This window comes from Erpetoichthys calabaricus, chromosome 14 (genome assembly GCF_900747795.2).
Source record: "Erpetoichthys calabaricus chromosome 14, fErpCal1.3, whole genome shotgun sequence".
In the NCBI taxonomy this organism is placed as follows: Eukaryota; Metazoa; Chordata; class Cladistia; order Polypteriformes; family Polypteridae; genus Erpetoichthys; species Erpetoichthys calabaricus.
In genome coordinates, this window is record NC_041407.2 from 111522542 (window position 1) to 111548593 (window position 26052).

Sequence of the window (26052 nt, forward strand, 5' to 3'; positions counted from 1 at the left end):
TTCGAAGGGGGGGTTCTTTTCTATACCCACAGTATATATAGATAGATAGATAGATAGATAGATACTTTATTAATCCCAGGGGGAAATTCACATATTCCAGCAGCAAAAATATTAAATTAAAGAGTAATAAAAAATGCAGATAAAAAAAACAGACAATAACTTGAATAATGTTCAACGTTTACCCCCTCTGGTGGAATTGAAGAGTCGCATAGTTTGGGGGAGGAATGATCTTCTCAGTCTGTCAGTGGAGCAGGACAGTGACAGCAGTCTGTCACTGAAACTGCTCCTCTGTCTGGAGATGACACTGTTTAATGGATGTAGTGGATTCTCCATAATTGATAGGAGCCTGCTGAGTGCCCGTTGCTCTGCTACGGATGTCCGACCGTCCAGCTCTATGCCTACAATAGAGCCTGCCTTCCTCACCAGTTTGTCCAGGCGTGAGGCGTCCTTCTTCTTAATGCTGCCTCCCCAGCACACCACTGCGTAGAAGAGGGCACTCGCCACAACCATCTGATAGAACATCTGCAGCATCTTACTGCAGATGTTGAAGGATGCCAGTCTTCTAAGGAAGTACAGGCGGCTCTGTCCTTTCTTGCACAGAGAATCAGTATTGGCAGTCCAGTCTAATTTATCGTCCAGCTGCACTCCTAGGTATTTATAGGTCTGCACCCTCTGCACACAGTCACCTCTGATGATCACGGGGTCCATGAGGGGCCTGGGTCTCCTAAAATCCACCACCAGTTCCTTGGTTTTTCTGGTGTTCAGTTGTAGGTGGTTTAAGTCGCACCATTTAACAAAGTCTTTGATGAGGTTTCTATACTCCTTCTCCTGCCCACTCCTGATGCAGCCCACGATAGCAGTGTCGTCAGCAAACTTTTGCACGTGGCAGGACTCTGAGTTATATTGGAAGTCCGATGTATATAGGCTGAACCGGACCGGAGAAAGTACAGTCCCCTGTGGCGCTCCTGTGTTGCTGACCACAATGTCAGATCTGCAATTCCCGAGACGCACATACTGAGGTCTGTCTGTAAGATAGTCCACGATCCATGCCACCAGGTATGACTCTACTCCCATCTCTGTCAGCTTGTCCCTAAGGAGCAGAGGTTGGATGGTGTTGAAGGCGCTAGAGAAGTCTAGAAACATAATTCTTACAGCACCACTGCCTCTGTCCAAGTGGGAGAGGGATCGATGTAGCATATAGATGATGGCATCTTCCGCTCCCACCTTCTCCTGGTATGCGAACTGCAGAGGGTCGAGGGCGTGTTGGACCTGTGGCCTCAGGTGGTGAAGCAGCAGCCGCTCCATGGTCTTCATCACATGTGATGTTAGAGCGACAGGCCGGAAGTCATTCAGCTCACCAGGATGTGATACCTTTGGGACTGGGGTGATGCAAGATGTTTTCCAAAGCCTTGGGACTTTCCCCTGTTCCAGGCTCAGTTTGAAGATGCGCTGTAGAGGACCCCCCAGCTCTGATGCACAGACCTTCAGCAGTCGTGGCGATACTCCATCTGGACCCGCTGCTTTGCTGGCACGAAGTCTCCTCAGCTCTCTGCTCACTTGCGCTGTTGTAATTATGGGTGGGGATGTCTCTCCTATGCTGGTATCAGCAGAAGGATGTGTAGAGAGTGGGTTAGGGTGGTCAAACCTGTTAAAGAAGATGTTCATTTCGTTTGCTCTCTTCACGTCTCTCTCGATGGTGGCACCCTGCTTCGAGCTGCAGCCAGTGAATGATCTTCATCCCATCCCACACTTCCTTCATGCTGTTGTTCTGCAACTTCTGCTCCAGCTTTCTCCTGTACTGCTCCTTCGCCGCCCTGAGCTGGACTCGGAGTTCCTTCTGCACGCGTTTGAGCTCATGCTGATCACCGTCTTTAAAGGCCCTTTTCTTCTGGTTCAAAAGGCCCTTGATGTCACTTGTAATCCATGGCTTGTTGTTAGCATAGCAGCGTACAGTTCTTACTGGAACTAAAGTGTCCATACAGAAGTTGATGTAGTCAGTAGTGCAGTCAACAACCTCCTCAATGTTCTCATTATGAGATCCCTGCAGGATATCCCAGTCTGTAGTTCTAAAACATTGTCTCAGAGTATTCTCAGCCTCCGGGGTCCACTTCCTGAATGATCGTGTGGTTACAGGTATGACTCTCACTTTTGGTTTGTAGTGAGGCTGAAGCAGAACCAGGTTATGATCTCCTTTCCCAAGCGCAGGCAGCGGGGTGGCGCTGTATGCGTCTTTAACGTTTGCATACAGTAAATCAATAGTCTTATTTCCCCGGGTGTTACAGTGCACATACTGGGAGAATGCAGGTAATGTTTTGTCCAGCGTCACATAGTTAAAGTCTCCAGCGATTAGCACAAGCGCCTCAGGGTGCTGCGTTTGTAACTTAGCAACAGCGGAATGGATGATGTCACTCGCTGACTCCACGTCTGCCCGAGGAGGAATGTATACAATAACAACAATGACATGTCCAAACTCTCTGGGCAAGTAATGGGGACGCAGACTTATGGCCAACAGTTCGATGTCCCTGCAGCAAGTGGAGATTTTGACGTTAACATGTCCAGAGTGACACCACCGTGTATTAACATAGAAAGCGAGTCCTCCTCCTTTGTGCTTCCCACAGGTACTTGCGTCTCTGTCCGCTCTAACTGTGCTAAACCCGGGTAGCTCCACGTTGGCATCTGGGATGGTGTTAGTTAGCCACGTTTCGCAGAAACACAACAAACTGCATTCTCTGTAAGTTCTGACATTTTTCACCAGCGCAGCCAGTTCGTCGATCTTATTTGAGATTGAGTTCACATTCCCCAGAATCACAGAAGGCACCGAAGGCTTAAAACGCCACTTTCTCGCAAGCCGCTTCATTTTTAGCTTAGTGCCGGCTCTGCTGCCACGATACCGCCTTCTTACCTCGTCGGGTAAATAGGGAACCACACCGGCACTGGCATTTGTTCTCAGCGCCCGAAGTTGAGTACTTGAATAGGCGAGTCTCGGCGTGTAAAAATCCATGCCCACGTTGTAAAAGTAAGTGTGTCCAGGGAACGAATCCACATAAAATAAAGTGGTAGGAGTGATCAATAAATAAAAATAGAAAAATAAAAGTAGAAAAATACACATACACATACAGTCATACACGGAGCTGCTGAAAAGGCTGCCACTCTCGGCGGCGCCGGATGTCACCATATACAGCGCAGGGAAAGATTTCAGGTATTTAAATAAACTATATGTTTAATAAAAAAAACAAAAACAAACAACTGCTGGGTGGTCATTGTGGGTCCAGCACTGGTCCGGCCACCGTGTTAGGTTTGTCTAAGTTGGGGACACCATGCAGACCTACTTGGTCACCACTCCTGCCCCGTGACATGCTGGGTACCTCAAACCAACCCAACTTCCCTGTCTTGTTAAAGGCCAGTTGACACGTCTCAGCTTCTCTTTGGTTCTGCTCTCGTCCCTTGGACTGGGGTGTGTGCGGGACTGGCTTGACTTGATTTTCTTACTTCTTACCAACACCCTTTCCTTTCACCCGTTTTAGGGCTCAGAATGGCAGTATGGCCTGCTTAATGCACCAGGGTGTGGCTCTGTTGCCCATCATGGTCAGTTTCCTTGCCACTTTTCTGACACCGAGTTTGAGGGGAGCCCCGTGAATTGTCAAACACAATTTGAAGGTTTAACTCGCGGCCCCACAGCTCTACCCTGGCAGGCTGAGTCGACCCTCCAGCTACACGCTGCGCCGCTCGTCTCTTCCAGTTCCCCGACCCGCGAGGCGCGCTTCTTCGTGGCTGCGCCGTGTGTCTGGCGCGCCAAATGGGGCGTGACCTAATGCCAAATTGCATCACGTTTGCATAAATGGGCGGTGCTTCACGAAGAGGCGACTCTACGGACAGTTTGTTTCAACTGAGACGCTCGCGTTTGCAGAGAGAGTTTAGCTTTTAACATAAACGGGCGACTTTACCTCCTTCAGCTACCTTAGCCGTAGAGCGAAGACCTCCGGACACGCAACGGGAGCAGAAGACAAAGCAGCGGGCGGGTCGGCGGCCTAACGGAGACTTTGAACAACTCGCTCAAGTGGGCGGGAAAACTCCTGGAAGCCCGCGCTCCACGAACGCGCGCGCAAACTCACACAGACGCTCGCGTTCCCAGGTTGCTGCCGGCGCCAGCGGCGCGTCCCCCCACTTAGTGGGGGCTGCCCCTCCAGACGGCGCGGCCCAGGGGTGATGGAGAGCGGCGGGAGCGACGACGACGACACACTGGGGTCCCTGGAGGCCGCGAGTTAGCGAAGAGCCCAGGGCGGGACTGGACCTCCGCTCGACGACAGGCTGTAAGCGGCCAACTTGGGAGAAGCAGCAGCAAAGTTTGGGGAAATAAACGGTAAGATGCGAGGGCGCGGCCGCTGGGCTCGAGGGCTGGGGCAGTCCGGCAGCGGCACCCCATCCCTTTGTGTGCGGGAATGTGGGGCGGTCCACCGTCTCATCGTGACGGCTTGTCTGGGGGAGCCGTGGCAGCAGTCGTCGGAGGATGGATGGCTGGCTGGCTGGGCGAGTTGACGTGGAAGGCGCTTTATGAAGCAGAAGAAGGGTGGCTGGGCTTCGGGGATCCCCCGCCTGTCACGTTGGGCTCTGCCAGCTGTGCCCTCTTTCTTATTGGAAGCCCAGTTTTTCTTTTCTCCGAGTGCCATTGCCAGAGAGTGACTTTCATGGCAGCGCTTTTCATTTTTACAGCCCCTTCGCCTGACCTCCAGTTTATCTCTTAGTGAATTAATGAGACTCGGGGGCAGACGCAAACTGTTTGCCGTTCCCAAATGGGATGCATACCCCCCGACCCTTTAATGTTTGCTGCGGTGGCTGTCACGACCCCATGTCTGCCAAGCAGACGCTGATTTATTCAGAATGCGTGGAGCGATTGGCTCGAGTGTGTAGTGACATTCACGCCGCCGTCGTGTGCCCTCTCGGTGCCGAGGCACACCTGAGGCGGCATCGCTGGCCGCGCCGCCGAGAGGTGCCAGTCACTTTGCCCCGCTGCACTTTCAAATTTCAAGAGCGCCTTCCCCCCCTCTCCCTGTGCCCTTCCCCTTCCCAGCAGCAGGAAAAAAGAAAAAAACAAAAAGAAATCTGTAGGTTTGGTGGAGCCTCTCGGTTTGAGATGAGCTTCAAGAAGACGATTAGCAGATGGCCAGCCGGCACGGCACCGCGTTTAAGGTATGGCACATCACTCGGGGAACTCAAAGGCAGTGACAGGACTGGCAGTGGGCAACTTTGGTCGAAAGGCAGACATTCCTGTCGGCGACCCCTTGCGTCTTTGTGTTTGTCGGCTCGTTGCGTGCGACTCGGCGGGCTGCTCTCTTTGGATCGGGCTGACACCGGACTGAGGGAGCGGAAGAAATGCGACATCACGCGTCTCATCGGTTAGTCCGTTTAATTACTGCCCGGGTAACGCCACCCTGCAGGACACGCACGACGACGGGGTCTGTGGCTTTGTGCCTCTTGAAGGTCCTGCCGTGGATCCGCCGAGAAGAGCCCCGAGTAATTGAAAGCAGACTGACCTGACCGCTCGTCTCTTGTTGTGCCGTGATATTCGTCAGCTCGCACTCTAACGTGCCGTGTGTGTGTGTGTGTGTGTGTGTGTGTGTGAGCCCCTCGTTGGCTTTCACCAAACGCCAGCCTGATTGCTGATGACAGGGACGCCCGCAAACACAACTCGAGCAACTTCCCGGCCGGCGTGTCTGCCGGGTATAAGGCGCCATTGTGTGGAGGTGCCAGCTGATCGCTTCCACCTTTGTTCTCCTGCTCCTCTAAATCGCCCTTGTAAGGCCCCGCTGGAGCGCCTCCTCCCGAGGAAGGGCACTTTGGGCCTCGGCGGTGCTCAGTCCATCATTCGGTACTTCTGGCAGCGTGAAAGACGCCGCACGACTCTGGGCACACTTCGGACTGACTCGTTTGTTCAGGGACATCCCGCTTCCTTTCACCCACTGAAGAGGTGTGTGGTGCGTCCATTCACGTCACAAGTCCCAATCCTGTTTCCAGAAATGACAATGAGGGCCCAGGCTGTGCGGAGGAAGCCAGCGGTGTGTGTGTGTGTTTCAGAGAAGGACAATAAAGGCCAGTCGGTGTCCCTCAGGAAATCATCCTGCTTTGTATTTTTAGGCAGAGCCCCGCTGGTTTCCTGTGTTTAAATTTGAACCCGGCCGGCACTTGGTGACAGCAGACGGTGAGGACCACTCCTAATGTGTACGGGGAGTGCTTTAGGGGTCTGACCGTGGCACACGTTACCAGAGTTTAGAGTGGGAGGCCAAGCCGTGACCCCGGGGTTTGGAGTCGAGTGCCATGGCCACCACAGGGCGTCCCGAGACGTAACAAAGATGAGAAGTCTGTTCACCGAGGACTGCGCAGGCAGGTCACCTTTACGGGGCATTTGTTCTTGTGTGGGACTTCTGCTCCAGTGGTGCCAACACCTTGGCGGATGGCCTCATTGTGCCCTGTGACTTGTACCCGGGCACTGCACTGGCCGCCCCGTAATTCGCCGAGCTCTGTTCACGCTTGGCTTCGTTAGCAGACTTCAGGCTGTAGCTGGGAGTTTTCAGGGCAGTAATAAACAAATGAACATCTCCGCATCTCCTTCCAGATGGCCCACTCGCTGAGAGGCCACATTGGGGGCAGCGCCTCGGCCAGTTACCTCTTTCAGGGGGAGGCGAAACGACCGCCGTTTCCAGAGGGAAAAAAAGTTCTAAAATGTGGGAACTGAAGGCAAAGAAGGCCGGGTTAGCAGAATGTGGCGGTCAGTTAAGTGTGAAGAGAAGGGGGCCGGACGCCGGACCACCAGTGCTGTGATACGCCCGCTGATCATCATCAGAGTACGGCCTGGTGGGCAGCAGTGGTCCATAGCGGGGTGTTGAGCATTCATCTTACTGTGTGCGGGCACATTCATATTCGAAGGCTCCACGTCGGCCTGTCTATTCAGGGTGGCACACATGAGTCGTTAACAGGACAACACAGGCTGATGGGATGCCAACCTCAAACAAAGCCCAAATGACCACAGACTTGGCAGGGCAGCCCCAAGGTGGTCAGATTGTACAAAGCCCATTTTAGGGGGCAGCGGCCTCATGGCGTCCCAGTATCGTGTGAAGGCCATCATCACGAGGTCTTGCCTGCCAACCACTGGCTCATGTGGCCCTGGCATGTCACCTGGTTGGCTTCGGGACTTCCAGACTTAGAGCAGATTTGAGCACCGATGTCTGCCCGTGTGTAGTGCCCAGCTGGTGAAGTGTTTGTCTGTGAGTTGACAACCGGACGCCACTCCAAGTAGAGCGCGTCATCTCTTGTGGCCTCCGCCAGTAGCTGAGCACATGTGTGCTGCATGTTGGCCTGACGCACTTTGTGCCCACCGTGCCCTGGTTGACCCTTTTTTTTTTTTTGGCCTCTTTTCTCTGTTGAAACTTCACACAGCTGCTGCTAAAAATGACAGCCCTGGAATTTTCCAGTTGTTTTGAGCTGAAGCTGGAAACAGTCCGGCTGTGTGACAGGAAAGGTTAAATCCGTCATTTTTAGTGGTGAGTGTGGCTCTGTTTGGGCGGCAGTCGTGTGACGGGTGGAGGCGTGTGAACGCACACACACACACTCTGGGGAGCTCCAGGTAGTAAGAAAAGGGGGCACCTCGGGTGCCAAGCGCTCAAGCCTGATGCCACGTTCTGCCTGCCTTTTGCTTTTCTACAAGTTTCTAGAAGGTGCCATGTGGCGCTGGCGCCTGTGTGCTGACCACCGCGGCCCGACTCTCATCTTTTGGACTGCTGCTCTGCTCTCAGCAGGCGCCCTGCAACTTATTTCCGCAGCCGTGCATGGAAGGAATGCGCCGTTTTCCCTTGAAGTGCCGGCAGAGCCTGTTTTGGGGGGGTGATGGGCATTTTGTAACTAAAGACTCTTGTTCAGAATGGCACACATCATCATCATCAGCATCGCCCTCACAGGCTCTGAAAGTCGCCATTCCCGTGCCATTCTCTCTGGCACAGTTGACTGGAATGCCACAAGCTGTGTGGTGCTGAGGGGCTGGCAGATGACCGAGGTATTGATGTGATGAAGGGTAAGCCATCTCTGCCCTTGGCACACTGTGAGCTGCCCTGTGCACATAGTTGAGGTTTGCCACTTCCTTAAATTTATTTACACTTTGATGTGACCCGTTCTTAGACTGTCAGCCTCACGGAGGACCCCCAACAAAGCTTCACGTCCTTTAGTGGCCCCCATTCCATGTCTGTGCTCATCTCTTTGGGGTCCTGCACTACATCATTAAGGTAAAACGCGCCACATGACACACGTTGGTGGGCACAGTTGCCCATTCAGGTCAGCCGAGATGACCCCGAGGTGCCAGCAGTGGCACCCAAAACAAATCGCCTGCTGAGCACTCTGGCCCATCAGTGTAGGTTGGGCACTGAAAGCCCAGTCAGGAAATTGACGACACAGGAAGAGTGGCCACAACTTGGGCTCGGCCACCTGGGCGTTGGCACATTGGAGGCCCTAAATTAGAGTGGTAGCCAGGGGCTCGTTAACAGGGCTTCCTGCTGAGCCTCCCTGTTTCTGAGGGTGGACGTTCACAAAGCGCCCCGTGGCACAGATGGAGGGGTGTTTATGTGCAGCTGAGCCGAGGTGGGCGACTCTGGCTTTCTTCAAGGGGCTGCGAGCCCACCAGAGCCGTTCCCAGCCAGGCCGTGGATCGTTATAGTGAAACAGCTGAATGGTGCAGAGTGCCGGCCTCGGGGGTCTGCATGGGGACACTCGGTGACGCTGAGCCGCGAGGCTGTACCCTCATATGCTCTCAGGTGCACCATGTGCCCTGCTCTCTCTCTCCCTGGCAGTCCCCAAGGCTGTGCCCTCCAGTTTCACAGTCTGCCCGCCACATTTCCGTCTCCCGGAGCACCTCGTTTTGAAGGAGCCAGCGGGTGAGACGTTCACAGTTTGGATTTGCTGCCGTTTCACGTTCTCTTGTGTTGTTTTCCCGTTAAACCGCCTTTTTCATTGTACCGACAAGCGGAGCGGGCACGCTGGCACGATCATTAGGAAGTGACAGTTTAAAGGACCAGGACACCCGGTGAGGCCTCACTGGTTTGGTAAAATGAAGAGAAGGACACCAAACTGCATGCTGTGCGTCCAAGTGACACGCCAGGGCTGCCAACACTCCGGTAAAGTGTAGCCAAGCCGTGTGCCCACTGTGCCACCTACCCGCCGCTCGCCCTTCTCGTCATTACCTGACAGGGAAGAAGTGCACAGAATTAAAATGGGAAACGGGCGTCCAGGATTGAAAACATCCAACCCTTCTGGTGAACGCCAGTCTTTACCAAGGGAAGAAGACAAAGACGGGCGAGGACCTGTGGCCACAGGGGTCGCCAGGGCTGGGGGTGGGAAACGCTGCTGTTGGGCACCACCCCAAGCCTGTTACTTAAGTGGCACGCTGGGTGGTTCCTTGTAATTTTGACAATAAAGGGCACCAAAGGGGCAGACTGCCATAGAGCGGAACATAGAGAATACACATCTGGCAAGCGTCACCCAGCTGTTTGGTAACCTCACGCATGGCGCAGAGACCATGGAATGGACTGGTGCCAGGGTGAGGAGTGGCAAGAGGGCAGCGCAGGATGGCCGAGGCCTTAAATGACCCTGTTAGCCTTTTTTAAGGCATTGTGTCTCATGCCTGTCCTGGCCAGAAGGCCTGTTATGCGTACCCTTCACCAGCCTCTGTAGTGCCTTGCCACCCTGGGCTGAGCGGGTCCCCTGTCAGGATGTGATGCCGCAGCTGATGATGGGCACCACTGAGCACCTGTCGTAGTACGGGTGGAGAAATGTGAGCTGCCCTCTGAGGAAGTCAACACACTGGTGAGCCTTCTTGTGTGCCCACTTCAGTCTGGCACCGGTGGTCAGTCCAAGAAATCTAAAATCCGCACCACACTCCCCTCCAAACTTGGTGCCAGTCTGCTCTGCCTTCTGCTTCCTCAAGTCTCTGCCCAGATCCTTGGTTTGGCTGACATTAAGGGTCAGATGGGTATCCTGGCACCACCCCATTGTTGTTGGTAATCCAGCCCGTGATGGCACTGCCTTTGACCACAGAGACCTGTCAGGGGTCCCAGCATGTTACCGGGTGGAGTTCCCATGTTGAGGGGCAGTCTTCACATGCCAGACACAGAGGGTGGCACCAAGTCCTAAACTGAGAAGACTGATGGCTCTCTCAGGTCACTCTGAGGTTCCCCCACCCTCTTCCGCCTGAACTGCTGAGCCAAGTAGGCAATCACTCTGCCAGCACACACTGGCACTCCTGCCCAGTGTAGGGTGATCTTTGCCCGACGTTCAGCCAGTAGCCTCTCTCTGTGCCCAAGTTGGTTCTGTCCTTGTCCGGTGTGTTGCTGGACTGGCCTGCCCTGTCTGAAAGGGGCACTGGGCTCACCTAACAGTCGATCAGGTCAGCTGCTCAACACAGCCCTGGCACTGCTGTGGTACCCGATGCGACTGCCAAGAGGACAGTGTGCGGTGACCCCAACACTGGCCTCGTGTTGTTGTTGTCATTCACAGGGTGAGTGAGGTGGCATGTGCAGGGCTCAGCCTGTGTCTCAGTGGCGGGCAGGCAGACATTTGATACGCCCCGGTGCCAGTCATTCTCACTGACTAGGGGCACAACCTTGGGTCAGTGGCACTGAGCTGACCGGTGGATTGCCCTAGAGAGAAAGAGAGAGACATGACTGGCACAGTGGGCAGCTGTGAGTGATGCCTGTCAAAGTTAGTCGGTGAACATCATCTACTTCTGAGATTTGACTCTGCCACCCTCTAGAAATTGGCAGGCTTGTGCCTTTCATAATCATGCCCGCTGGTTCTTCCTCTCTATTATTTTTTTTTCTCTTTGGTGTTTGTATGGACTGGCAGAAGTGGACTTTGGCTTGTCTGCACCCATGAGACAGCCGGGTGTGCCCAGTCTTGGTCCTGGGGCACCTCTACCTCTGCTCTTACAAGCAGGCAGGCATGCCTGTGCCCCGCAGAGTGCCCGTCACACGGACCACTACATTGATAGTTGTGTTGTGTTTGTAGGACTTGTCTGCTGCTGCCAAGGAGCCGCTTCCCGTCTGGGGTTGGCACAGTGCAGCGCCTGCCGCGTTTTCACAGGCATGTCCATCAGGGCTGGCAGAGTTTGCCGGGGGCACAGAGAAGAGCCGCACCTGTGCCAGATGGGGCGGCCTGTCTTAGGAAGTGCCAAGAGTTGTGTTGAGTGGTCACCGCTTTGTGGCGGGCCTTTGGGCATGTGTGCCCGCTCCTGCACGATTTCCAAGCGGACCCTTTCTTTGCTACTTTTGTCTTGTCGGTGCTCAGTCGGCCAAACAGGGAGGTGTGTTGATTTTTGGAATTCTTTCGCCCCTCACTGCGTCTCCTATTATGGAATTGGATGAGGCCTGGAAAAATGACGAGGACTTGGAGAGACGGGGGGCTCTGTGCCAGTGGCCGGCCGACCTGAGGAAGTCCATGCCAGCTCCTGAAATGTGGAGGCACAGTTGGCGCACTCGGCGCTGTGGGTCTCTGCTGGGTGCACTAGAAGTTGGTGCCCCCATTCACCCCCCCCCCAGGGCCTTGAAGTGACCCAATTGTGCAGCAGCCTGTGGTGCGTCTGCTCCGACGGCGGGGGAGGGGCTGTTGTCTGGTCCATGTAGCGCCTTTCGTGCTGCTGGGGTGTTTTGTCTTCAGGTGGCGGTTGCAGGCCTCCCTTGTGACAAAGACCCCCTCGGCCCACTGGTCTTTGCTGTCTGCACTGGCGTTGTTGTGAAAGGCGCTATATGAGTCAAAGCACAGCTGATTGCCTTTCCTTTGTTTCCTCGCCATGCGCGACATTAGAGTCGCCGAGGATGACCTTCCTTTGTATCCGGCGACGATGAGCGTGTCGTGCAGCTTCCCCTCCCGGGCACCGTGTCCAGTTCAGGCTTTCTGGCGAGCCCCGATGCCAGTGTGCTGCCAGCCTCCTGCTGAGCTTCTCCAGCCAGAAGAAATCAACAGAAGGACATCGCGAGAGACGCTGGGGGCACCAGTGGAGGAGGGGGAGTCGGCAGGCGAGAGGCCGCGATGGCCTCACCAATGACAGTGACGTCCAGGGACGAGGACCACGTGTGAGCTTTTAATATAGCGCCTTTCACAGCAGAGCAGTGTTTTACTGGGAGCACAAATTCAAAACATGACCAGTAAGGAGTCGCTTCAGGGTGGGCTACTGGAGAAACGTGGTGGCCGGTGCAGCGTTCGCCCACCGTCTGATGTCCAGTAAGGTATGTTGAAAACGGGCAGCGCCAGGACTGTAAAGTGCACGTGGGACTTGACATGTGGACCCTTGTGGAACAAACACACGCCAACCTCAGGGTAGCAGAGAGAAACCCCCAAGTGTGAAACTGGTGGGTGAGGCTCGGACCCCAAGCTCAAGTGACGGTGACTCTGAGAGTGGCACGGGTGGCCATCCATGAGTACATGCTCCTATCACCCTAACCCACAGGTGTGCGTGACGGACCACTAAAAGGGGTGTGGGGTTGACTGAGCACAGACTTCTTGGATACTTGGCCCAAGTCTCTCAGTAAGACTTCAGTTCATCAAAGCCCTCGTCACTTGTGTCCTTAGTAAGGGAGGGCTGGCAGGTGGGCTGCCTTCTCGGTCTCGCGTTGACATTTGCTCTGCAGGACCTGAACGCTGGCGCCCAATGGCTGCCTACCTCCGCGTCGCCCACCGCAAGTGCTGATGTTCGGGTTAGCAAAGGCCTGGAGCTCCTGCAGGAGATGCACAGATGTGCCAGTCTGCTAGCGGATCAGACGAGCAGCACCCTGCCAGGGTACCTTAACCCTTCAGCTCCTGGGCCACCACCTCTGGAAGGGCTCACCTGACCGAGCACAGCCCCCCAAATGACAAGAGGGCAGGCAGACGAAATCAGAGACAACGACCAGCCTGAATGATTCCAGTGTGCTTCATTAAATCCACACCAGGGGTCCGTGGACCGCCAGGAGTTTGTTCTTCCTCTTCCTCTTCTTCTCCTCGTTGAGGCTGGTCAGGTCCATTGCCACACTTGTAGGTGACGCCGTACTCTCGCCCTGTGACCTCATGTGGCTTCATTGCATCTTCACATCTGTCCGGTGCGATGGTGGTCTTCAGGCCGGCTACGTCACCTGACTCCTCACACACCTGAGAAGCCCCCCGTGCTCTGGCTGCGTGTCCATCGAGTTACTTTGAGGTTACTCAAAAGCCCCCCGTTTCCCACCAGGTGAGCTCATCTGAGCCTAAAGGCCGAGACTCGCACAGAGGACGACGCCCTTCGCCACACCTGCCTGCTGCTCCCGCCGTGGTACACGATGCCCGCTTATACCCACCAGAGCTCTGGCACACGGTGTGGCCACAGTTCTCCCTGAACTGTTAGGAGTCGCGTTTCACAAACTGTAAAAAGCCCCAACTTCAATTTTTATGTTTAATTTCTGTCCATTACAAAAGTGACGCCTCCCATTGGCAGTCCTGGGTATGAGCAACAGCTCCACTTTAAGTCGTTACCCACCACTGACGCAGTCTCCCTGACCCCGCCCCGCCCCATTGTGACAGTTCATGGCTCTGGTGGCTTTAGCACTCCCTCTGTCATTTGCTTTTATTTCCTATCATTGTTGTCCAGCTGCGTTTCCTTTATTAGGTTGTAGAGTCGGTTGTGTGCGCCATCTGTTGGAATGAAAACGGCATATGAGCGAGTGTGTCCCCCTGTGGCGTGATAGGCATGGAGGACTGCAGTGTGACTCCTACCCCGAGACCCCATCCCTGGGCATGATGTCCGGTGTGCCGGGCCAGCTACCGAGTTCATAAAACAGATTTGTCACATGTGATGGGCTTGTTTTACAAAGCTGGGGGTCTCCTCTCCGATGGCACATTCACAAGTCCAGTGGCTGCCCTCAACTCACAGGTTCAAGACCCCCTTCAACATAATTTACCAAACATCCACAGGCTTGAGTCGTGGGCAGCAGTCCTGGCATTGGTTTGATTTTTTATTGATCTGCCATCCTAAGCGTTGTGCTCCCGGTGACGTTTTACTCACTTGGACGAAGCTCTTGTTCTGCTGAAAGTAAACCTCAGCTAAATATATAGCGCCTTTGACGGCAAGTGGAGGGCACAGCTGATGTTTGGAAGGGGGGCCTGAAATAGCTGGCCGAGTCCCAGCCTGTACGGGGCTTCCACTAGGCAAAGAAAATGTGCCCCCTGCTGTTGAGAATGGAGTGGTGCCAGCCTTAGTAAGGGGCAAAATCTTCTGGACGTGGAAATTTCCACTTGGACCTAACAGAGCAGAGTCCACCTCTGTATCACAGGAGGGGCAGTGGGGGGGGGGGGGTGCCAGGCCACTTGTGGCACAGCAGATCGACTGACCGCCTTTGCAGTCCTTGGGGATGGTCCGACGGTCACATGCTTGGCCTAATCCAAGAGCCACCATAAAGAAGCACAAAGCCACATGCAGCCGCAGAGCTGGGGTGTCCGTGTCCCACCCTGTGTGTGGCGCCCCCCTTGTATTGCTCTCGGTTTGCAGCTTGTTCTCCTTCTTGTATTTGTTGTATTTCCACCTGCTGCCCTGTGGGGGCGCCATTCTCACCGTCTGCTTTCTCTCTTTGTCTTTAGGGTCACTGACAGCGCATCTCCTCCTCCTCCTCCTCCTCCTCCTGCCCGCCGCCCTTCACCATGAGCTGGAGTTTCCTGACGCGGCTACTTGAGGAGATCCATAACCACTCGACCTTTGTGGGCAAGCTGTGGTTCACCGTCCTCATCATCTTCCGCATCGTTCTGACGGTCGTCGGCGGCGAGTCCATTTACTACGACGAGCAGAGCAAGTTTGTGTGCAACACGGCCCAGCCGGGCTGCGAGAACGTCTGCTATGACGCCTTTGCCCCCCTGTCGCATGTGCGCTTCTGGGTTTTCCAGATCATCCTCATCTCGGCGCCGTCCGTCATGTACCTGGGCTACGCCGCCCACAAGATTGCCCGCATGGAAGAAGAGGCGGGCGGAAAGGTGGGCACCGGCTTTGGGGCGGGCAGAAAACACAAGGGCAAGTTCTTCAGCCGGAGGAATCAGCACCGAGGCATCCAGGAGGCAGAAGATGAGCATGAGGAAGACCCCATGATCTACCAGGAGGCGGAGGTGGAGAGCCGCAGTGACACAAACGCCGTGACGGCCGAGAGTCCGGCGCCGGGAAGGCCGCACGACAAGGTCCGGCACGACGGCCGGCGGCGCATCAAGAAGGACGGCCTGATGAAGATCTACGTGGCCCAGCTGCTGAGCCGTGCCACCTTCGAGCTGGGCTTCCTGGTGGGCCAGTATGCCCTGTACGGCTTTAGGGTGCCGCCCTCGTACATGTGTGAGCGTGTGCCCTGCCCTCACACAGTGGACTGCTTCGTGTCCAGGCCCACCGAGAAGACCATCTTCCTTCTGATCATGTACGCCGTCAGCACCCTCTGCCTCGTGCTGAACGTCTGTGAGATGCTTCATCTGGGCTTCGGGACCATTGGGGACGTGCTGCGGAGCAGGCAGTGCCCCACCGAAGAGCAGTACCTGCACCCTCCTGCGGGGGACACTGCCACCTACACCTACCCCTTCACATGGAATGCCCCTTCGGCGCCGCCAGGCTACAACATCGTGGTCAAGCCCGAGCAAATCCCGTATACCGACCTGAGCAACGCCAAGATGGCCTGCAAGCAGAACAAGGCCAACATCGCCCAGGAAGAGCAGCAGCAGCAGCAGTACAGCAGCAACGAGGACAACTTACCGATGGCGGACATGCGCGACGCCCTGCAGAAGGACATCCGTGTGGCTCAGGAGCGGCTGGAGGCTGCCATCCAGGCCTATGGTCACGAGAACCTGCAGCCACGCGGCCAAAGAGATGGCAAGAAGGAGCGGGGTGGCACACGCCCGGTGCCAGGTCACACGGGTGGGGGCAGCAGCAGCAGTAGCAGCCGGTCAGTGTCGGGCAAGCCCTCGGTCTGGATTTAGGACGTGAGCCAAGCCGGCCCATTCGTGCTGGGGAGGAGGCTGCAGGCCAGCGGCCGATCACGAGGTGGCCTGGCACAAGGGACTTGGAAGGAGACCTCGATATTTAAACTTTTGAAATTTTTTTTTAGATTTTTTTTTGTCATTTTCAGGATGCAGGAGTGCCAGCCTCGCCAAGAGCCGCTTCTAGCTGCAGTTCTACAGTGCCTTAGGCGGACCTCATGTGGCCGTCCCCTTAAATCTCGTAGCGTGGACTGTCCCCCCAAGCTGGGGTCAAGCATTACCTCAGGGTGCCCTTACATTTCACAATCAGCAGTGCAGATGCCCCCCAGCAGAGGGTGCTAAACAGCCGAACTGAGCAGAGGCATAGCAGTGGGGACAAGGCCACCTCAGGGAGTCACTCGGCCAGTCACCCCCAAACCTGCACCTTCACTACACCATCTTCAGGTCCATCTCGGACAGCATTCTCAGAGGGGTGTCAGCCCCGACGGGCACCTGTACCTCCTGTCTGTGGTAGTGCTGTGCTCAGGGGTGCAGCTGAACAGCGGGTTGCTTACGTGGAAAGCCCCCCAAGCAGCGGAGACAAGTGAAGAATTTGCTGCTGTGGATCCACGAGGTGGTGCCACTCTGCCTTGCCCCTCCATGAGCCCTCAGGTCCTGACCTGCAGGTGGGCTGCACTCTTCACGTTCTGCTTCATGTGAGGGCAGCGGGGCCCGCTTTTGATGAGGTCCTGGGCACCTCCATCTTGTCAATAAAGAGTTGACTTTCACACGTCTGTGTGGCTCTCTCACTAACTCGGGTTTAAAAGTGGGCACATGCAGGAAAAAAACAGCCATCCATGTTCTAATGCCAGTGCCACTGGGTGGCCTGCCAGCCCCTCACATGGCACACTCCCCCACACTGGGACAGTTGAAATGGGTAGTTAGCCTGGCATGTGCTTGTCTGGGATACCAGTAAAGGGAACAAAAATAACAAATACTTGATCAGGGAAAGGGGAGGAGAAAAATTGTGGGACAAAACAAACAAGTGGCATTACCCATTTAAATTGGCATGAGGGCACAAGCTGGTTGCAAATGGACAATGCGGTGCCCTTCTGGTCAGCAGTGCAGCTTGAATGGGGCTGTCCAGAATATAAGGAGACCCTCAGGCTTCTGAATGAGTGCCCTTTAGTCTCACCCCCTCACCTGGTAAGTGGGGGTCCTGTTAGTATAGATTGGGGAGACTTGACCTTTTACCAGTCAGGCCAGGTCAGGTTGTGGCGCATGCACTGGTACTCCCACCACATGACAGAACAGCTCAGGATCCCAGTTGGCAACCCTCAGGCAGACACACAGTCCAGTCCCACTCTCCATCTATCTGCCGCTGCCAGGTGTTACGTGGGCGTCTCCTTGGCCTGGTCCAGCCACTCGGGTCCTCGACTATTAGGGTCCTGCGAGTTGGATCACTAAAATGACTAAAAGAAAGAAAACTTCTGACATGTCAGTCCCAGTCCCAGTGAGGCGCTAGGCAGCCATACTGCTGTTGGCATTAAGGACCCCCCAAACCCCCCCCCCCCCCAACATCACATATCTTGACACACTTCTGCTGAGTAATTCATTGGCTGAAAGCCCTCCATGTTGTTGTGTCACAGAGAGGATGTCCAGCATTGTTCATAATGGCACTTAATTGTCATCTTCGCTGCGACCTCCGGTGCTCCAGATGACACAACTGAGTCTGCCCCCCTTTAAGTGGCTTGTTTTTTTGGTGGGCCTCTCTTCAAGTGATGTTACCAGCCCAGTACCACACTGGCCACCACAGAGTTGTAGATGATGTGAAGAATGTCACTTCCAACATTAAGGGCACACTCAAGTCGTCACTGTGGGACGGACAGTAAATGAGCCAAGGAGAAATGTCTAGTTTAGGTTAAAGAAGCGCGTCACCTCAGAGCCGTGACTGCCATTACACACGACGGCCACTTATTGTGACACACTCGCACAGAGGCGCTCCTTGTCACCGCATCTCCGCTCCGAATATTCCCTCAGAAACGCCACTGACTGCTTAAAAAGGGCGCGCCAATCAAAGCGTCCTCCCGTCAGCCCCTGCGCGCTCCTGCTGGCTGCTGGGAGATGAAGTCCCCTCGGCAGTGCGGCCTTAAGTTCGCGGCCTGAGAACTGACTACAGTCAACAGCAGCGCCGCCCACTAAAAAGACCAACGAGACCGATGGCTTCACTGTCAGCTTTTTAAGAGGAGGGTGACGAACGTGAATTGAGTTGGGACCGAGACGCGGCTCCCTGCCGACCCCGAGCACTGTCACACTTCACTGAGGTGAACCACGAGGCGCCAGTTTTTTTGTTTGCCCATTTCTATCTTCGTTTAAACGATGTGCACTCCTTCGTCTCAGGCATTTCTCCCCGTCCGGTCTGTGGCGAGCTAAGGTGCTTTCTTGTAGACCCCACAGCCTTTGAGGTCATTACTGTCATGTGGACAGAGTCCAGCAGATGCTCATCATCCGGCAACATGACGCCATGATGAGTGAGTAGATCTGCCCGACCTGAACCATCCCAGGGAGTTAACACTACAGCTGAACCCAGATGTACCCAGGCGTGACTTTCTGGGGCCTCCAGAGTTTTGATACTCGGGCTTTTCGGGGTCCGTGTGGTTATTTGAGTGCCTCCGGGCCCCCGCTATTTCGCCACCTTGATTGAACCGAACGTCACTGCCGAGCTGCCATCAGCGAGCGCCTACAAGCAACCGTGTGGCGCCCGCGTCCGCGCAAGCCGATTGGATAAAACAAAGGCGGGAGAAACGCGCGCGCTGAGTGAGGAATCCACGCGTGGGCAGGGGGCGGGGCAGCACTGGCGAAGACCGGAATGTCGTCATAACGTGAAGCGCAGAAGGACTGAAGACAACATCTGAATCAGTCGGCCTGGCCAAATGTTGGCGGCTGTCCCGGGGTTTAGCGACCCCCTGAGCGCTAAGCCACCGGAGCGGACGGTAGGAAACACAAGACGAAGAAGAAGAAGAGGAGGAGGAGGAAGGCGGAGCACATCGTGGGCATCCACAGGAGGAGGAAGAGCAAACAACGAATGTGACTTGGAAGAGAAAACAAACACGTGTGGGACCCTCGAGTGACAAAGCAACCCAATCGAAAACAAGCAAGAAAGCCCCTAAGGTGACAGCTTTTGATGACATTAAATTGAGAGGGGGGGGGAGGTGACATTACAACGAGAGTGAGGCAGTGATGGTGGCGTTGAACTCGGCTCTCTGGAGCGCTCGCTGTGGGAGGTCGGGGCTTTCCAGGTCCAGTCGTGGCGACTCCGGCTGGGTCATCTCTCAGACTGACGGTTTATTACCGTTTCCGTGACCCTGACTTATAAACACACCGTCAGAGCTATAAGGGCAACGTTTAAAATAGAAAGCACGTAAATATCTTAACACAAACCCCCGTACCTTTTGTTTTACATGACACACACAATGGAGCGCCTGTTATCTTCACCCCAATATGTCGCCATTTTCCTTCGCCGAAGACGCCCGATAACTTTGTCAAAATAAAAGTCCCGCAGTCCCTGTGATTGGAGCCCTGCTGCAGCATCACGTGTCCTTTTACATTTGTGACACCTCAATGAAGACGGTGACAGTCAAGTCCTCAGTCTGCCGGCCGGTGTCACTTGTCCCGTGTCTTGGGGTGACTTCTGACTGCCCTTTTAGTCTGCTTGTCAATGGACACACGTGGACAAGTGGCACTGCCAGTCGAGGATTGCCAGCTGGCACTGTTTTTACTACAGCATGGCGTGGCCTTGACTTCCTGGAGGTGGAAGTCCGTCTTAAGCATCTTTATGTGCAAGGTGCTAAATAAATCAAGCTCATCGACAAGAGGTGTCAAACAGCATTGGCCCACCTGGTATTAGTGGGTATTCCATAGGGCAGCTCAGAGTAACCAGTTACCCTGCCTGGCACAGGCTGAAGCCATGAGGGGAGAGAGCAGCAGCAGCCCAGGTGGGGCTTTGAACAGCATGAAGCACGGAGTTGTCTGCTAGATGGACACGTGGACACTAAATGTGCATTTTGTTTTTAACATTTTCATTTCTCTGAGCTTTGGGTTCAGGGTGCCCCATCAGTGCTTTATGCCAGGGTGTGTGGCAGGCACCATTCAAAATACCAACACGTTAACACTAATAAGGCAGCCTGAAGAGGCACGGTGGGTGTGACATGCGGGCACAGTCAGCACTGGTCAGCCGCCCATCCCAACGGTGACTTCATGACGTCCAGTGGAGGCGCTCGGGGGTCTCATTTAGTGGACTCGATGCACCTGAAGTGACGCCCACTTCATAATGGGCTAGGCCTGTGATTGGCTGGTGACGTTAGGGTCACTACAAGGTCATCAGGTGTGAGGTAAGACGGTAGGACCACTGCAGTGATCTCTGGGACAAGAGGTGGCCACAGTCTCGCCACTCACAGTCCAACTTGGGGGAGTTATGGCTGACCAGAATGACCAGCGCAGGAGCCAAACCTGAAGAAGTTCAGGATGGGAGACAATGAAGGGGCCATGATGGGTCTGTGCGGACCTACAAACAAACACACTGGCAGATGTCACCGGGTGGCACCACATCAGGTCTTTGGAGGTCCTCTTTTAGACACTTATCCTCTGCCACATGTCCACTGATGTGGGCATACTGGAGGAGCTCCGGACCCCCAAGAGCTGGAAATGGACTGAGCAGACATAAAGACACAAGTGGACTGGTGGCCCGTATGGTGCTTGGGTGGCTGCCTCACACATCCGGTGTCCTTTTGTCACATCCCAGAGACATGCTGACTGGCATCTCTAAACGGGCCGGGCGGGTGTAGGTGGGCCTCCTGATGGACTGGCACCTGCCCTGTGAGTCGGTGGCCTAGTCTTGATGTCATTGTCATTCATCACACTTTACAGCTCTCAAGAATTTTTGAACCCAAAGTCGAGTACATGGCAGTGCACTGCTGCCCGCTGCTGGTGCCAGTGTGCCACTCTCGATTCTCAGGTGCAAAATGTTCAGCTCCCCCATTTGATGTTCATATGAATTTCAACTTGTGGTGAGTTGCGACCCCATTTGTACCCTGGATGGCACAGCCAGCACTGGTCAGTAGCCACAGCTGAAGAGGCCATCGGTCAGCACCCCCCATGGATGTAAACACAGAACCAGGGGGCGACTGGCAAAGTCATCCAAAGTGACCCACAAGTCTTAGTGTGAAGAGCCTGTCGGGCATCCTGTGCCATTTCTGCAGGATGGGCACGGCCTGCGTTTGAAAAGCCAGACAGTGCCTGTGCAGTTAGGACCCCCGCCTCACACCCAACTCAGCGATCTGTGCGTCTAGAGCCCCCCGTGCCCTGCTCATCTCTCTCCGCTCCACGATTCTAAAGAATTCAAGAAACTAGTGAGCAGGGTATGAAAGGAAACGTGGACACCCAGGAATGAGACGGGGTGCCAGTCCAAGTGCTGTCCTTGCCCACCAGATTCCTGTTACTTGGGTTGTCACACAGAGTGGCACAGCAGTTGGTGCTGCTGCTTCACAGGACCAGTGTCTTGGAGTGTTCTCCCTGTGTGCCACTCTGCTGTGGCTATGATGAACTGGCGCCCCCTGCAGGGTTGGTTCCTGCCTTGCACCCGATGCCCACCCTCCCCCATTTCAAGAATTTTCATGGCAGGGAGATGTTGCCTAGCAACTAAAGTGACCCCGAGGCAAGGGGAACAAAGTAACGGGCAGACACAGTGAGTGACAATGAGAGCTTTATTTGTCCTCGGCCCTGGTGACCACTGGTCACATGGTGTCCCCGCTGGCCTCTGATGTGTCCTCTTCGTGGCCCAGTGGGTGGTGGAGTTTTCTTTGACGGATGATCTGCAACCACAAGTGGCTTGTTAGTTTCTCTGCCCACTGTCCACCTGAAGATGCCCGCCACCTGCCCACCTCCCCCTCCTCGCACCTCTGACACACACTCGGCTGCAACGATGACAGCGGAAGCGGAGATGGCGGCCAGTATGATGATTGTCTGGCTGTCCAGGGAGGTCTTCTTGGAGACCTGCAAAGAGAGACGACGAGTCAGCGGCCCGTCTGTTGGCGAGGCTTGAGTGGCCAGGCCGCGCCACGTCAGCACATACCCCCGGTGGTGTCTCCTGGACCACCGATTCCTCCCGAAGTGCGCCCGCCAGCGTCTCGAGCTGCCCAATGATGCCCTCGCCCAGGTGCCGCTCGATCTGCACAATGACGTCGGTCATGGTCCTGACGCACACGTCCTCGTAGTCCGGGTTCAAGCAGTGGTCCTCGATGAGCTGTGCGAAGGACCCCAGCGCCGTCCTGTTGGGCTTCATGTCCTGCACCATGTCGAGCACCGTGAGGAAGCTCAGCAGGTCGCCGGCGTTTTTCAGGCTCACCGGCCGCTCTTGGATGAGCCACCTGAGGTGGGACAAGTCGAACTTCTCACTGTTGGTGGGAATGGGCAGACCTGAGGGGGGCCTCAGCTTGGGGGGTGTCACTGGGCCTTCGGGGGCATTTGTGACCACTAGGTAAAAAAAAAAATGAGTAAAGGAGATGTGGGCACTGGGGCATAGGGGCCTATATAGCGCCTGGTCTCTGGGTGTTCGGTCTCCACCAGGCATGTGCCACATTAGCAAACCAAAGCTGGGTCCAGGTCTCTGTCCCCAATGTTGAGTACCCACCGCAGGATGGCTTCATAGGTTCACACAGGAGGGCACATCTGGCTGGCACAGTCGCAGCGGTGGTAGCAGCTGCCATCTGGGTCTTGCATATGCAGCACTTGACACTGATGGGTAAGAGCCTGTGGGAACAATCGGTTAGCATTGGTGTGTCACCCTGAAAATGTGCACTGTGCCCGGGTACCTCTGCACTAGGGGCCACTTACAGGTGTGGGATTGGCGGTGCCAGTTGAAGGAGGGGCTGCAATGCCGAGAAGGACAGTGGAGTCCCTCGCAAGTCCCTGTAAAGCAGACAGAGTAGGGCAGCACTGGGGGCACCAGGGCTCTCGTGCCAATCAGACTGCCAAATGTACTTACAGAATCTGCAGGGCGGGCAGGGCTGCCAATGAAGAAGATTCCAGAACCCGTAACGGATTGTCCCGGAGGCTCCTGAGGAGAAAGAGAGCACACTGACTCACCCGTGAAAGGCGCTATACATACACACTCCCCCCGGGCGGATTCGTCCAAAGCCCCACATTTCAACAGGAAGCGACACAGGCGGCTGCTCTTCCCGTCGACCCCAGCAGGTGGCGCCCCATCCCCTCCGATGTACTCACAGCCACTTGAGAAAGTGCAAGCCGTGCGGGGGGCGCAGCGCTCGGTCGGGCAGCAGCTGCAGTTTGTTATCGGCCAGGAGGCTGCAGGGCAGAAGGACGACAGGAGAGGACAGGTGAGGGGTCAGAGGACCGGGGAGGAGGGGACAGGTGAAGACTCAGACGACGGGCGGCGGACTCACATGGACATGAGGAAGGGCAGCTGGTCGAAGGCCGAGCCCGAGATCTTCCTGATCCTGTTGCCCGAAACATCCCTGAGGGAGGCAGAGAGACGGGCGAGGCGCTATATAATGCAGCACGTGCTCTCTCCATTTACGTGACCCCCCAACCGTCGTCCCAGACCACCCGCCGGGTCGGCCACTTACAGGAACCGGAGCCGCCCCAGGTCGCCCAGCGAGTCGTCAGTGAGCTCCACCAGAGAGTTGTCCGCCAGGGTCCTGCAGAGAAAAGAAGATGAAAACTCGAATGGGGGGGGGAGACCGCGGGTGGTCGGCAGAATGGACTTACAGGAACACCACCGAACTGTAGAACTTCCACGTCTTCTTACCGACGGACGAGATGGCGTTTCCGTGGAGATCCCTGTGAGGGCGAAGAGGGCACCTCCTCAATATTCAAGCGCACTCTGAGCCTGGCACTCCCCCATAAATATCACCCCACAGTGTACTTACAGATCCGTGAAGCCCAGGTCGGCCGTCAAGGCTGGCACCGTCACACGCCGGTGCTGCGTCCCATTGCACCTCAGGAGCCGCTCCGCGCAAGTGCAAAAGAGGGGGCATTTGGCGGCATGGATGGCACTTGGCAGCAGCGCCAGCAGTAGCAGCAGGGCGCTCTTTGCCATCAGCCCCCTGTCGAGCTATGCCACTCATGAGCACTGGCACAAACCGCGCGGCGCCAAGGACTTTGAGTGGGTTCGGAGATGAAGGCACATGGCGTGGGGTGTGCCAATCAGTGGGCATCGCGAGCGCGCCGTGCCGAGTGGCTTTGATGCCTTGGTATAACAGTGGGTGGGAATGTGGCGATTCGACATCCCGGGGTGTTCTTCAGCTGGCCGGCCGCCGACTACTTTAACGAATCCGGGTTCCTCCGGTCTCCCCCGCCCACCCTCGGAGGTGGTGTCGCCCAGAGAGGGCCGAGACAGAGCCTTGCACGCGGGGCTGTGTGACAGCTGGCTTGTCGTGGGAGGTGACGAAAAGCAGATCGGTGAGTGCGGGTGCTCGGTTGGCATGAAGGACGCCCACCTCTCGGTGTTCTGGCCCGTGATCCTGTAAGCCGAAATGGGAGATTCCCCCCATTGCAGTCATCGAAGGCTGGTGGCGCGCAGCCCCCGAGTCCGAATCGCGAATGTGAGAGACTCCGAACTCGCGGCGTGAACGTGAAAACGAACTCGGAGAGCCCCCGTGTGGACAAAAGGAGAACAACATCCTCGGGCTTGGAGAGGACGGTGTGGCCGAGCGAAAGGGGACAAGTGACAATGCTGGGGTCTAGACATTTGAGTCTCCTTCGTCATGTCGCCAATGAAATGCTGTCTGATGAAAGGCGCTGTATAGATTATGACAACAAAGCCATCCAAACTCAGACCACAGGGGGGCGCTCTAGCAGTAGTGGCAGCACGTGAATCACTGAGTGGAGTCACAGTGATAGGAGGCGCTATATAATACAATGACTGGCAGATCACCTGCAGCATGTCAAATAGTCAGTGGTGCCAGCTGTGATGAACGGCGCTATATGAAGCTGAGTTAAGCACTGGGAGTTGAGAGAATCGACTTCAGCTTTGAACCTAAAACCACTTGATGGTGGAGTCCCAGTGCTGGCGTGTTGACCAAGTGGGTCTCACAGATCAGTGAATCAATACCCCACCCAATGTAAACAGACTGCACCATGAAAGGCGCTATACACAAGTGGCCAGAGCACTGCTTCAGATCCTGCCCCCCACCCTCGACTCTTTTTCCCAGTTTCCCCCTCACCCTAAAGAGGTGTGCCAGTTGGCTGCCCACCCTATGGTGGATGACTGATTCCTGCCTTGCACTGTAAGTTGCCCTGATGCCCTCTAATCCCTGAAATGAATTGAATGGAGCAGGGAGGACTAAAGCCACCGTATGAGTGCACTGTAATGAAAGGCACTATATAAAGTAAAGGCCGGGCAATGCCAAGTGTTGGCTGATGAAAAGTGATGAAGATGTCGGCATAAAAGAGGCCATTTTTATGAGTAGAGCTACTGGCGTACTGAGCCCTGAAAGGCGCTATATAATGTATTGATTGTCACATTCAGAGGGCTCAGTGACAGAGCGGTGAAAGCAGCTATAGAATGGTGACAGATAAAAGATGCCCATCATATTTCCACTGACCAGTGCACTTCACCAGTCTGCCTTCCTACCCACCCCAATTTACATGGTGCCTTTCACAGATACTGTAAATGCCCGTGCTTGTGAAGTGACATGTCTCACTGAAGGTGCCAACTGCTCGGAGATCTGTAGACTCCTACTTGTAATGGCAGGCGCCGGGTACCCCAGCCATGGAGATAAGGCCCACCGTCAACGGGGTCACAGCACGATGGACCGACTGGTTTACGGACACAGAGGGAGAAGCAGACAGACACGTCGGGCGAGTGCAGTGACAGGTGTGCCCTGGGGTCGGCGCTGGTGGCGTGGAATGCGTACCTGCTGTCAACCTTGATGTGACCCCACCGTGACCCCCTCCTGCTCCACTTTCACTGCAAGGCAGGACTTGCCAGGCCCGCGGCTGGGATTGGGAGACTCAGCCGTACCTCAGCACTCCAGTGTGTGTGTGTGTGTGTGTGGACCACTGAGGCGC

General features: G+C 55.4%; 2 protein-coding genes across 4 annotated transcripts; one reads left to right on the top strand and one right to left on the bottom strand.

Moving 5' to 3' along the window:
• The first annotated feature begins 3860 nt into the window (after positions 1 to 3860).
• gjc1 (gap junction protein gamma 1) lies at positions 3861 to 16512 on the top strand. Of its 2 annotated transcripts, none has more exons than XM_028818617.2 (2): positions 3861 to 4360; positions 14620 to 16511. In XM_028818617.2, exon 2 carries the CDS (start codon positions 14680 to 14682, stop codon positions 15982 to 15984), a length of 1305 nt encoding a protein of 434 aa, XP_028674450.2. In that variant the 5' UTR covers positions 3861 to 4360; positions 14620 to 14679; the 3' UTR covers positions 15985 to 16511. The 2 variants fall into 2 exon arrangements, with proteins under 2 accessions (XP_028674450.2, XP_051792317.1); XM_051936357.1 differs by lacking the exon at positions 3861 to 4360 and adding an exon at positions 5077 to 5187 and having other exon boundaries at positions 14620 to 16512.
• Positions 16513 to 21707: 5195 nt separating this feature from the next.
• On the bottom strand, positions 21708 to 24388 carry LOC127530133 (SLIT and NTRK-like protein 5). 2 transcript variants are annotated; one of them, XM_051936201.1, is made up of 11 exons: positions 23910 to 24386; positions 23749 to 23820; positions 23607 to 23678; positions 23424 to 23495; positions 23245 to 23325; positions 23006 to 23077; positions 22855 to 22929; positions 22652 to 22770; positions 22094 to 22494; positions 21919 to 22014; positions 21708 to 21833 (listed from the first exon to the last, which is right to left on the bottom strand). In XM_051936201.1, exons 1-11 carry the CDS (start codon positions 24077 to 24079, stop codon positions 21756 to 21758), a joined length of 1308 nt encoding a protein of 435 aa, XP_051792161.1. In that variant the 5' UTR covers positions 24080 to 24386; the 3' UTR covers positions 21708 to 21755. The 2 variants fall into 2 exon arrangements, with proteins under 2 accessions (XP_051792161.1, XP_051792163.1); XM_051936203.1 differs by lacking the exons at positions 23245 to 23325; positions 23424 to 23495 and having other exon boundaries at positions 23910 to 24388.
• Between the last annotated feature and the right edge of the window lie 1664 nt (positions 24389 to 26052).

Bases quoted from the DNA above. Each gene is read 5' to 3' on its own strand.
- gjc1 (XM_028818617.2), top strand. From the start codon at position 14,680: ATGAGCTGGAGTTTCCTGACGCGGCTACTTGAGGAGATCCATAACCAC.
- LOC127530133 (XM_051936201.1), bottom strand. From the start codon at position 24,079: ATGGCAAAGAGCGCCCTGCTGCTACTGCTGGCGCTGCTGCCAAGTGCC. The intron at 22,015-22,093 runs GTATGTGCTGAC...CTCTCTTTGCAG, and splicing joins TCCAGGAGACACCACCGGGG to GTCTCCAAGAAGACCTCCCT. The intron at 21,834-21,918 runs GTGCGAGGAGGG...TTGTGGTTGCAG, and splicing joins CAGCCGAGTGTGTGTCAGAG to ATCATCCGTCAAAGAAAACT.